Source organism: Nothobranchius furzeri, chromosome 5, assembly GCF_043380555.1.
Source record: "Nothobranchius furzeri strain GRZ-AD chromosome 5, NfurGRZ-RIMD1, whole genome shotgun sequence".
In the NCBI taxonomy this organism is placed as follows: Eukaryota; Metazoa; Chordata; class Actinopteri; order Cyprinodontiformes; family Nothobranchiidae; genus Nothobranchius; species Nothobranchius furzeri.
In genome coordinates this window covers 9214188-9227952 of record NC_091745.1, presented here as the reverse complement: position 1 = coordinate 9227952, position 13765 = coordinate 9214188, and the positions used below count along the sequence as shown (strand labels likewise).

General features: G+C 41.5%; 1 protein-coding gene across 1 annotated transcript; it reads right to left on the bottom strand.

Moving 5' to 3' along the window:
- Positions 1 to 958: 958 nt before the first annotated feature.
- Positions 959 to 13568, bottom strand: dcaf7 (ddb1 and cul4 associated factor 7). Its single transcript, XM_015948772.3, has 7 exons — positions 13218 to 13568; positions 12852 to 13010; positions 6674 to 6785; positions 6447 to 6565; positions 5099 to 5308; positions 2341 to 2458; positions 959 to 2063 (listed from the first exon to the last, which is right to left on the bottom strand). Exons 1-7 carry the CDS (start codon positions 13353 to 13355, stop codon positions 1891 to 1893), a joined length of 1029 nt encoding a protein of 342 aa, XP_015804258.1. The 5' UTR covers positions 13356 to 13568; the 3' UTR covers positions 959 to 1890.
- Between the last annotated feature and the right edge of the window lie 197 nt (positions 13569 to 13765).

The window sequence follows — 13765 nt, the reverse complement described above, 5'->3', positions numbered from 1 at the left end:
TATTTCTAAAATGATTTGGTGTGTGATGAACAGCTGTTGGCTGTAAAAACATCAAGTCTCGTGAGAATGCATATGTCCTAAATATCACACACCTTTTAGTGTCCTAACGTGTTTTATGCCCTTAAATAAAACTAGATAATTTAATAAATCCCACCATGGCTGTTTAATGTGATGCTGCACAAAAAACAAGCATCAAATTCTTACTTTTAAATTTTTACTCAGCCATGAAATTATCTTTTTATTCTTTAAATTTAAATCTGGTCAGGAGAAAAAATAACTAATTAGAAATAAGAAAAAAACTCTAATGTATAATTAACAACTAAACATCTTAACACTCACCAGTCTTACTGAGCCGTGTGGATGTGACATAGGGCTGGGCGATATGGCCTAAAATCAATATCACGGTTTCACCTCCATGACGATAAACGGACGATACATGTATGCGCAAATATAAAAGTCGTCCACTAGATGGGGCTGTTGCGTGTATTATAGACAGTACAGCTTCTTAGTCACCAACTTACACACATCTTTTCATTTTTTTATCAGATGTATTGGCATGGGGGAAAAAATCGGTTTGAGTCAGAAATTCCGACGACGATACATTTTCGATTCATCATCCAGCCCTATCTTAATGTAAGCTAAAATTATCTTATTCGTTTTTATTTAAATAAGTTTTATTAAAGTCTTCTCCATAATGAAATGTATAAGTGCAAGAAAAAAAATCAACGCTTACACGTGGCGTTGATTTGATTCATCAGTAAGCAGGTGATTTTTTACAGATAATTTCATCTCAAAACAACAGGTTCTGATTTAATTCTGTTACCATGGTGATCTAACTGGGTTTTAATAGAACCTGACTGTAAAATGTCTTCCAGCCAAAAAGAGATAGGTGCTATACTTTGTAAAGCACATCCAATAATAATAATAATAATAATAATGCAACACCGCTGGGAGCCAGTTTCTAACACATGAAGGAATACGTTTTATTAGAGCAAATTCAATAATAAACTTTATGAAAAAAGCTACAACATGAACACTCAGCTTACCAACATTTGAGTTTGATATATTTATATGTATGTACACTTTGCCTTGTAATGGCATGCTACAAGGACATGACCCTTTGATTATTGAACACAAGAAAATAAAACTCAGTCAGAAAGTAGTTTCCACTCATTCCAAAACTCCTCCTAACAGAGACAAATGCAGCTTTCCAAGAACAATCTTCAACATAACAGGAGAAGAGAAGAAACAGGAAGTGAAAAGGTCTGAAAACTTGACTCTGGAAGGTTTCGAGTGTTGGTGCACGCCCGGCATCTGCCAGGAACACACGACTGCAGTGACAAAACTCTCTAAAGAAGCTCTGTTTTGAAAAGTTGCGCAGGTTACAGATCTGGGATCGTCCCCAGAGAGGATGTTGTTTTACCAGCTCAAACTGTCACATAAGTAAACAATACTAATATTAATAATATATCAATCCTTGATTCACCATTAACATGGTATGCATTCACAAGAAGGCTACAACATAATCCTACATATCCGAGAGGCAGACTTCTCTCGACTACATTTCAACCTCCCAAAACTCAAACGGAGGAAATGCACAACATCTAAATCCTCCCTGCTAATCTCTCGTCTGGCTGAAATGACACCGAGGAGTATAAAAAAAGTGAGTTTCATCAAGACCAGCCCCAAGTTCACAGCACTGGTGCTGCTGAGCCAAATAAATAAGAGCTTACACGTTTAAGAGCAGAGGAGTAAAGACATGGAGAAAAAATGTTAACCTGTGGAGCGTGTGAGGCTCCAAACATAGATCACATGGCCTCTTCCTCCTCTCTAAGGTAAAGGGAAGAGGACAACAGTCCAAATATGAAGCAGTGCTCCTTTTCTGTGTCTCTAGACACGCAGGATCTCCAGGCAGTTGTTGTAACAGATAGCGATCCAGTCCGGCTGTGTGGAGGCCCACTGCACGTTGTTGATCTCCCCTTCAGCGGTGTAGGCCAGAATGGGATCCTCAATGGCACGAGGCATCTGCTGGATGTCCCAGATCAGAGCCTGGTGGTCGTCAGCTGATAGGAGGAACAAAATCAGTGGGAGGAAAGACTGGAGCAAAAGGATTCAAATGGAATAAAGATGTCTGGTTGAATAAAGTCAAGAAAATAAAAGTGAGCTGCAAAACAAAAACAAAACGTCTGGGGCAAGCTGTCCTCCTAAACACTGTCCACATCTTTTAAATGAAAACAAATGCAACGCCGGCCTGGACATCCCGAATCCAATTTATGGACGCCTGAGGCCACACACCTCCTCTCCTCTGTGTGGTTTTAATGAGGCCAAGCGCCCACTCACCTGCAGTGCAGATGTGACATGAGGAATGAGGCGCCCAGGCGATGCCGTTAACACAGGCGCGATGATTGTTGAGCCGAGCCACGGGAGTGCAGGGCACACGAACATCCAGGATGACCACCTGTCACACAGACAAGCACATCATGGGTTCGTTTAGCTTCTGCGGCAAAAAGCATGTCAAGAAACTGTAGATTGTCGATACAAAACCCAAATAAAAACCTAAGTTGAACCTTTTTTTTTTCCGGTTTGCTCGTCACCGTTTAAAGTAGGGATGCTCCGATCCGATCACATTATCAGAAATCGGGCTAGATCACGTGTTTTTGAAAGGATCGGAATCAGGAGAAATACACTGGATTTAACCTTTTAAAATAACAAAGATGACTTTTTAAATTCAACCTGAGAGAGATTTCCAAATTAAATAAAAATGGCTTCGTTTTTATTTCAGTAAGTCCGTCTACATCAGGGATTCCCAAAGTGTGGTGCGCGCACCCCTGGGGGTGTGCGAGCTGCCGCTAGGGGGTGCGCGAGGTGAAAAGTGTAATGGCTGCGGAGCTCAGAGAAGTCTGTCATGTGTCACCATTATTGTAGAAACTCATTTGTGGGTGGGCCAAAGAAAAAGTAAGTGGGCACAATAAATGTAATTGAAAACAAGTATATTTTTGCGCGCGCGCGCGTGTCCTCCACATGTGCCCTAGCTTCATAATAACAATGCGCCGAGCTTCAGCACTCTGGCCTGCGCACGCCGATATGTTCCGTATTTGATCATTTTTAACGGTGTTGGAGAAATCTGAAGGTGGCGAGTCATTCTGGCAGATTGTAATTAACACCCGTCTCATGCAGGTGTTCTGACGTTGTAAACCTCACACACAGAACATTGTGGATGTAACAAAATAACAAGAAATGATTCCCATTCAGGCTATTAACATCACGCTGAAGATCTGAAGTTCAGAGTGCGTCTGTCAGAGGTCAGACGAGTTCCAGCTGAACCACGGCTCACGGGTGCACAAGTGAGCACATCTGGGCTGGGCAGAAGTCATTTTACAACATTGGTTTAAATAGCGCGAGACGCGGTGACTTGAGCGGCTGTGCCGCGCGCGTGCGCGCGCACACACACACAGATTCAATAAGCGCACACGCTGCTTTAACTCCGGCGCGCCGTCAGACTGAAGGCAGAAATGAACGCTGCCTCCACCACGATAAAAACTTTTAAGAGGTTATTTTTCATTCAAGGTCAAATTAAGATATTAGCTTCTGGGATGAGTCGGGTCCGCTCCAGCCAGTGACTCCTCATGAACCTGACCACAAGTCCTGTTACTGCAGCATGTGTTATTCCAGTCAGCGTGGCAGCGGATCGCAGATTCAGCCACACCATAAAACAGCAATAAGTCGGTCTGAGGTAAAAGTGAACATCATGGCTATATCTTGTCCCCTATTGACATTTGATTACTCACAAGTAGGTGACCAGCTCAGGTTTATGCAGAGCAGAAGGAAGGAGAGCGCTCTGGCCGCACAGGTTAAACGTTCCTACTTTAAGAAAACCGTTAAATTGCATTGTTTATGTGCTACCTGGGCGCTCTAAATATTTATTTAAAATGAAATCAAAGGAAATTGTAATGGTATCGAATGTTTATTAAATACTATTTAAAAAATGAAAGTGATGGGGAATTTTTTAACCCTCTCTGTTTAGCTTGACATCTGATATATATGTATACATATATATATATGTATACATATATGTGTATATATATATATATATGTATACATATATGTGTGTATATATATATATATATATATATATATATATATATATATATATATATGTATACATACATAGAGCCATGCCCCGATGTGGGGGCGGGGGGGGGGGGGGGGGGGGGTGCGTCGACATGGTCGGGACATAGAAGGGGGTGCGCGGCTAAATAAGTTTGGGAACCACTGGTCTACATCAATAATATTTGTTTCTTGTACGAAAGCAACACGGTAACGTCACACAACTTACGGCAGGCAAGGACTCAGACACCAAGTGCCGCTGTTAGCAAGCCTGCTAACACAGGTCTCCTCAGGAGAGCTGAGATATCTGCAGCTTGGTGACAGCAAAGGCAGAGCTACAGACACTTGTAATGTGTGGAAACTACATGCTGGACACAGCTCCGTGATTCGCTGCTTTCAAACAAGCTACCTTTGCTGTAGGCTTCTCCCTTCGGGTATCAACAAATCCCCAGTTTACCTCTAACAGACACAGTTCGTAGTGAAGTCAGACAAAAACACGGAGCCAGCCGACAGAGAAGTTACGCTAATAAACAAAGATAGATTTCCAAAAGAAGGCAAAACATCGGGTTTTCTAGTTCTGCAGCACGGACCTGCGCACTGGAGCTGCGGTGTTATGCAGAGAAAGGTTACCCTGTCTGCCTGCTCCGTCATGTGAACGTGCACTGCTCACAGATGCATACTGAGGGAGTAAACAACTTGAAATAAGAGCAATGCTGCTACTTTTAAGTATATTCACAAAATAAACAAGTTTTTAATCCGTGTACTTCCTTAAAAGGACAATTTGGATATGTTTTCTTCTTATTTTAATGCTTTCCTGATTTTTGTTTCCATTTTTTTCTTATTTTAATGCTTTTCTGAAAAGTATCAGATCGGGGCTCGGTATCAGCAGATACTCAATATCAAACAACTCAGAATCGGATCGGGAGCGAAAAACGTGATGGTAGCATCCCTCGTTTAAACCATTTACCAGCCACCAGGCTGCCCAACCCACCTCCATGCCATCCATCGCCATGGTGGCTAGGTAGTTGGGGTCCTGTTTGTTCCAGCAGAGGCGAAGCAGCGGGTGGTGCTGGGGGTCTTCGTAGATGATGGTGCTGTGCTCCAGATGTCGAAGGTCAAACATGCGGACCGATCCATCAGCACCAACAGAGGCGAACATGTCTCTGCCTCCTCCAGCGCGGCTGAACGCGATGTCATACACCTGAGGAGGCACAGAGATGAGAGAAAAATGTTGGTCCTTGTTTCCAGGGACACAGAAAAATGTTGGTCCTTGTTTCCAGGGACACAGAAAAATGTTGCTGCCTCACAATATTCAACAATATAACCACGAGTTCAGGTTTTAGCTAGTTTAGAAAACTTGATGGGAACACAATGAAATGTAGAATTAGTGACGAAAAATAAACTATCCATGTTTTCATCTGCAGGAGAAAAAGAAAACTGAAGCTCATTAGATAGTTTATGCAATTTATTACATTTATGTTAATATTTGGCTTAACATTATTATTCTACACAGCTCTGACTTCTTTAAACAGTCTTTAGGAATATTCCATAGCCAAAGATTTTTCTATCTATCTTTACATTTGATATGACCTCAAATTGTTTCAACACCGTGGAAGTCCAGCCTCCGTGAAGATCAATCTTTCCTGACAAGTTTCTACGGTGTGCGGTTTTCCACCGAGTTAGGCCATAACACCCTTGGTTTGGTACTTGATGAGTCAATATCTATAACTGTCTTCATTTTGGAGAACTAGGGCGTTTTGGCTCGCTTTTAGCATCCCCTAGTGTCTGTTTGTAGAACCGAAGGTGTGATAGGGTGCGATATCTTTTCACTGTGCATTTGCCTTTTTAACTGAAATGTCTCCCCAGCTTTCTTTAGTGTCTACAGGAGTGATTCACCACTAAATTAAACAAATCAGCTGTGTTCATGATCTAAAACATGCAGGAAATGTGCTGGAACCAGACTGCAGAAGCAGGTTCCAACAGAGCGGCCCGCCACTCTGAAGTTGCAAGTGGAAGTTTTCTAGCCAAAGGGGCTGGGTGGCCTTTCATTAACCCTGTGAAGGGTCATTTTAGCGCAGACTGGTTCAAGAAAATTATTTAAAAATATGAAAGTTACAAAGTATCCCGTTAAGCAAAATTTTTGACAGTGTGCGTAAATGATCTAAACCCTTTTTAGATAAAAATACATAATCTGAACAAATTAAAAAGTTAAACTAAAGTTTTTGTTTTTAAGTAAATCTGAGGAACTACAGCTCTATGTTGATTTTAAATATTTAGAGTGAAAATCCTAGTTTCTTGCAGGGACACATTTTGAAGAGTTAGGTTTAAAACAGACAGACCTCTTTGTCATGTGCAATCAGCTGAGTCTTCACATGTCCAGAAACCAGGTTGACTCGTCCTAAAACCTGACCAGTCTCCAACCCCCAGATGGTGCAGGTGGTGTCGATGCTGGACGTTCCTACAGCAGAAAGATAAATACAAGCTGCATTAACCCGAAGATCAAACATAATTCAATCAGAATATTATTTATTAGCTATTTTTCCAGCAACATGATGGGATTTCTTACCCAATAAATTAGGGTCAACTTCATTCCAGTCAAAGGAGGTGAGGGGAGCACAGAAGTCTGAGTTCTTGTTGTTATTCAGCAAACATTCAAGACGCGTCTCTGTGTCACTGACCTGTGAGACAAGAGTAAAGGAATTCAGAGACGTCTCATCTGACCCCAGAGGTGAATCAAGTCTGATCCCAGATCAGTTCTATTCAGGCCCATACAATTACTTTCCCTACTGGGTCAGATAGGATCAGCTTTGGGCCGGATACTCAAATCTTTATTTTACTGACAACATTTACGTGTTAAATTTTTATATTTTGACTGGTATTATTACCTCCACCACTAGCACAAATACAACTAAAACTAACATCAATGCACCTATTGTTATTGTTTTAATGATCTGCATCAACTCAACAGTTGCACATCTGTTTTTAACATTTTTATGGTTTTTCACCTGCATTAACTTCAGAGCGCAGCACTAAATGAAAATGAACAATAATAGCATATTATATATTGTACTGACAAAAGTAATACTGACATTTTTACCACCTCCACTACTACAACTAAATATAACGGCAATGCACAATGTCTTCGTAATTATCTGCACCAATTCAACAGCTGACGAGCTGGTAACACAAACTTTTTTATGCATTAACTCAGTCGCAGCTACTAAATAAACATTAACAAAAACTATAGCTCGACTGTTATTCTTCCAACTTTAGTGCCACAGGTGGCACTTGTAGTTTTGATCAAGAAATGGAATATTTGGCTCATAGGAGCTGAATGCAATGTGCAGACAGTAGTGCAGAATGGAGTCACTGAGAGATGAGCGCGGGTTTGTTTTGATTGCGTTCATATGGGGAAAAGCTGGATTCACAAATATAGGTGGATCCAGACATACTGAGAGAATAGTTCCAGCTACAGTCCTGAGGTTTGGGAACTGATGGGCATTGATCTGACTCCAAAAGTGAAGACTGCATGTCCTTTAATTCCGGAAGGAACTGTCCCCCATCGATGGACAACATTTCCTCACTAATGACAGCAAACAGATCTTTTATTAATTCCACTGCCTCCGTCAGAAGTGACAGATCCTCCAGGCAGTCGCAGAGTTGTTCTTAAGCTCCACGACCAAACCAGTCATTTTTGCCGTGACTTACAGAGAAGAGATGGATTTACGGAGTGCAGGGAAAATGCAGCATTCTTTTCCTGGGTCATTGCTAACATAAACATGTATACGCAGCATGTATACAGACGCCCCATTGGGTGCTGGAGAGTGTAACAACGTTGTCGCCATATTGGATGGGTCTTCTCACTTTCCAAAGTCAATGCAGAGTGGGCAACTATGCCCGTTTCTGGGCAGCCTACGGTTACAACAACCAGCGTACTATTGAAAACAATCACGTGGGATTACTATTGACTTTTCTAGCCTACCTGATTTTATATTGTTCATTTATTGTGTTTAATTATATTTATATTTTAATTATCATTGCTATACCATATGTCTGGTTTTGTGAAGAAGCTTGATAAAATGTGTTTTTTAGTTGGGTAAGCACCTTCCTCAGTAGAAACGAATGCTCTGAGGACGAATGGAGACAAATCTAAAATGACGGCCGGCCACCACAGCAGCTCCAATAGGCAGCGCCAGTCCACGAGGCGTCTACGTACATATGTCTGTGACTGCTAAGAAGGTGTTGTGTTCCAGTGCAATATCAGTGTGGGAATTTTAAAACTCTGTAGCGTCATGAATGTCCTGTTTTTGACCTAAAGGTCATGATCTGCTGCGTCTGCTCGAGCAGAGACATAAAGTCTCTGACAGGCTAATCTACATGAGATAGTGGCCAAGGTCTTTCATGCACTCTGCTCATCTGAACTGCTTCACCTCTGTTACAGCTCAAGACGAAGAACTCTCTTTTGATAAACACATAATTAACAACTTTGTTAATTACCAATAATAATGTGAGCCCAATGTTCACTCAGTCTGTGAAATGACAATGTTATTACTTGATATTATAATCCTGTGATCAGCAGTATTTTACAAGTAATTATAATCCTGGACATTTGCACTAGACACTAACGACACGTAATGCTAAAGTCACACGACACATTTCCTTTTGTCTGATCCAATCAGAACCTTTGTTTCTGGCACTAGGCGTGGTTTTCTGTGGTGTTTGTATAAACCCTTTTGCATGTCAAATTCTGATTCGCCAGTAAACCAAAATATGACAAATATAAAAATTATCCCACGCCACCTTTTCTTTAGTTCAAAGCGTTCTAGAGAAGCCTCGGACAGGCCATCCGGACTTCCTCTTCAGCCAAAAAGAACCTCAGACAAGCTGGATAAAATCTGTGGCAAGTTACAACTGACCGCAACGGTTCCTTCAGAATAAAAGCTGAACCTCACGACCCCTTCAGGGTCTCGGAGACGCCAGTGATAACCTGTCGTGACCTGCTGGAAGCATTCCAAGACTAGTCTGGTCGGCACCGCTGCTTTTCTACCGGCTTCGGTTCCAAGGAGGGTCCACGAGGGCCTCGGCATCTCTGGATCTAACGGAGGATTCCCCTGGGGTACGTAGACCAACAGATGTCTTCTCATGTGTGTTATAAATCTCCAACTAAAGTTTAGAGCGAAACATTCACTCCCACTCAGAACTAAATGCTTCTCCGGATCCGCTGGTTCTGATAGCAACATTCCACACATACATCGTTCATCTCACGTCTCACTCCACCTTAGTCCATCAGTACACAGAGTGTTAAAGTTAGTCTTGTTTAAAATGTGTAGAAATAAATTTCTCAACTATTATAAACCGGACTCTCTCTCTTTCCTTGGAGTTAATACGAAGTGTCGCTTAATCCCTGCAATAAACAGTTCTGATCTTCTGGTTAAAATATTCAAAGATCCATCAAATTGATATTTCATATTTCTATGGAATCTCACATTTCAGAAGTTCAGAAGTAAGATGTAAACGACCCATTCTTTACAACTCGCATGCAAAAACAGTTTTGCAGCTGGGATTTTTCGGTTGGTGGTTGGGGGATAGGGTCAGGTGGGCCAGCTAGGGAGGGCCCGCAAGCTGCCATTCGAATAGGCTCACATTGTAGTCTATGGGGATGATTCAAACCAGCCGCGACGTGGCAATTTTAATTCAGGCAGGTCCCAAAAGCGGCACGCCACGTCGCTAAAGTTAGGATTGTATTCTATTTTTGCCACAAGCCGCTTCTGGGACACAAGAATTTCCTCAGTTAACATAGTGCTAGACAGAAAATCACACAGGAAATCGTAAAACCCCCAGTAATTTTCAAAATAAAAATTTATTGCAGCAATGCGATATTAGATCTATGTAGATTACGTCAATACAAGTGACCTAACGGCTCATTTACTCCCTGCATCATTCCAAAAGAGCAGCGGCGGGTTTTTCATGGTGTTAATCCTGGCAGTGGAGAGGAACAACACCATAAATGACTAGGGCTGCAACAACGAATCGATAAATTCGCTGAAAATCGATTACTAAAAGCGTTGGCAACGAATTGCATCATCGATTCGTTGTGTCGCACAACTCTTCCAAAAGCCCCCCAACCCCCCCCTTTCCCGCCTGCCGTTGCGTGCAGACCGGAGCAAGTCAGATCAGTGCGAGGGAGAGCCGGCATGTGTTTGGAAGAGGAACATGGCAGAAGCAGCGAGACCCAAAAAAGTAAAAACTTCTTAAGTTTGGGAGCATTTTCAGTTAAATCAGGCAAAGACATTCGTTACCTGCAACATTTAGGTCAGACTTAGCATGGCACGGGAGTACTACAGCGATGATGCAGCATCTTAAACGCAAGCATGTTGGAATCATCAGCGAGGAAAGAGAGAGCTCTGTGTCCGGGTAAGTTAAAAACTTTTCAAAAGTGATTCACCCAAGTCCCGGATTATTACACAGGCTAGACATGCCCTAAGCTCGTAAAAAAAAAGTCTACAAAGTCGTGAGCGCGACGCTTATTAGATGAACGGGGGGGGGGGGGGGTCCTCCCGTAGACTCGCGTTGCTGCAAACCGGTTCCGCCGTCACATTCCCGCAGAAACTGGTTGATCACACCGGGGCCAGACTACTAACATGTGGTTTTACAACCACAATGTCCTCAGAAGCAAAAACGCTTTTAAAAGGGAGGGAGGAGTCCTAACTGTTGCTGCAGGCGTGTTGTGTGAGAGTGCAGTTATATGGTTAATATATTTTTGGGTTCAGTTGCTTTCATGTGGCCTAATGTGAGTCTATTTGGGATCATTGGAATGATCAGCAGCATTTCTTGATGTGACTTTATGGCAGTTGCCCAGGGCATCATCACAAGGAGGATGGCATTCATTTACTTTTGTTTTATTTGGTATTTTTTCAGTCATTTTTGGAAATAGTGATCAATTTTGATTAATTCACAGCCTATGTTTAATTACATTTAAAAATTAGTTGTTTGACATCCCCAATTATAATAAATGTCTACAGATGAGATCAAACAAAACAGATGAGAATTGCCCTTCAGCTGTTTAACTTGGACCAAGCATTTTAGGTCACAGATAGATGTAGCTTATACGGTGTTTAGTCTCTGTCTAAACACCGTATAAGACAATTTAGGTGATGGCATGTTGTTTTTCTGCTATTGAACTGTTTTCTAATAATGTTGTGTTAAATAAAGTGAAGGAAGGAGAGAAATAACGTTTCCCTAGCAGTTTTAAAAAATTTCCCCAAGTAATTCGATTAATCGTGTCGAGACCCCATCCGATTCATCGATTATCCAAATAATCGTTTGTTGCAGCCCTATATATGACATCAAACAGCAATATCAAACGTGATTTCCTTCTTTTTGGTTTAATGGCGGATGTGATACACTCAAGGGATTTTGTGAACTTGCGAATCGAGCTAGGAGCACAGTGGAGAAGCTGCATCGTAGGTGAGACTCTCCTCCAGACCGAGCTGGCCCTGAACACAAACACTGGAGAGTAGAGATTGTTGCAAGTAAACCTTTCTGCTGCCTTTCGCGCCACTGATGTTTCCAGTGTGCAACAGTAAGTCTCTGGGCGACACCATATTAGATGGAATGTTTCCTTCAACGGGAGCCCATGAGGACAAAATGCATTAACTGACTCGTAACGGTTACAAAACTTTTGCCATAAATTATCAATGTTGTTTTATACAATTTCCTCTTCACCAGTGATGATAGGAAGTCTGATGTATTTGTCATTTTGCTGGAGGTTGGACATTCTGACAAATTACTCGTTTGAAAAATGCGCTCCCAGGGATTTTTGACCCTAATGGCCATCCGTTGGTAATGTCTCACTCAAAACTCAAAAACACAGCTTGCTTGCAACGATATAGGCATGTACTGCCCCCTACGAAAATATACATCATCATTTTAAGACTGTCTCCATAAGTCAAACTCAATATGAAAATAATTAATAACAGATCATTTACACTAGTACTGTTTTCATTCTACTCTTGTTTGATCTTTTTAAGGATATTTGTATAGTTTAACCAGCAATATTTGGGGTTCCAAGTCTTTACCACTGTGATTTTCTGTTGAAAACCACTGATCTACATTACCAGGGCAGTTAATGTGTCATAGAACAGTGAATGAAAAACATACAGCTACACAAATTCTTCCAGGAATGTTCACTTTTGAGTGACAAAAGAAGATTTCCATGCTCAAAACATTCAGTCTACCCTGAAATTGTCATTTGACTCTATCATTCAAGAGAAAAATATCCGTCATGTATGATAATACGTACACATTCTGGACAGAGAAGAAAGATGATTTGAGAGAGGAGTAAAAGAAGCTATCTACATCAAATGAGAAAACCCCACTTTAAATAGGGGAGGGGGGACTTAGATTTCACCTTTCCAGTACCTATTATGCAGCTTTGAATCTCCTTCCTAAGCAGTTTCAGTGTAGGTCACACCTTCCTGCATCTAATCAACACAACGACTCATCAGGGATGGAGATGAGGGGCACCCAGAGTAGTTTCTGCTCGTTAAATAACAACACACAGCTACAGCTTATAAACTTGACTCTTCCATTTTCCAGTTAGAAATGACAAAGCTCCTCGGATGAGAAGAGAAACATCTTCAAGAAACCAAATAAGTCCAGTTGCCTTCATTTGAACCCTTTTGGATTACCATGACCTGGATGACTGAGAACCTTCACCAGTATATCATACGGTTTCATCCTACCCTCCATATGCGCAGGTAGTCACCACTTGTGGCCAGCAGGTCTGGATAAACTCCCTTGGTGTCCGGAATCCACATGATCTTGGTGGTGGGGTAAGGATGATCAAAAGTGTTCCTGCAGACAAACTCTGAACTCTCCTCCTCCAGACCGACCAGCTGGACCTGAACATAAACATTTATTAGCCATATAATCACGTGGGTAGAAAATGAAATCAACTATCAGTAATAACAGGATGAGTAATGATCTGCTAACAAAATACATAGCGGTTTTACAAAACAAAAACACAGAACGAATATGTGAAGCCACGATGCACAAGACAGCATTAGCATAAATTAGCTAGCCGTTGGACAAAAAAAAACACTACGCACCTTGTTGTTATATTCCTCTACAAAACTCCCCAACGCCAAGCGAAAACGTTTGTCTGGACGGACGCTCCAGTTCATCGCGTACACCGTCCATGGAGCTTCGTATTTGTAGATTTCTTTTCTTTTCCCGTGAAGCGACATTATGCCGAGTTGTCTGCACGGCTAACACGCTAAACTATAAGATAAGAAGTCCTGTTAACAAACTCCAAGCAGCTGGTTTCACGATCCAGAACAAACGCCGAGAACCCCAGTGGTACCGACTGTTCGACTAAGCAAATCTTGTTTCAAAACAAGATTTCTCACCACTTCTCTTAACAAAGGGTAGCATTGCTCGTTGCGACCTTAGAGAGCATCAAGTTCCACAACACGCAGTCCGCTTCCGGTAATTCCAAAACTTCAAATTAAAAGCGTTGAAATCAATGTTTTGTGCTGGCCATAGAGAGTAAATTTAATAACAATTTATTGTTGTTCATTGGTTCATCAGAATTACAATTTGTGTTCCAAACATGTTTTTGTAATCAACATTTTCTAGTTTTAACATAATTATTTTT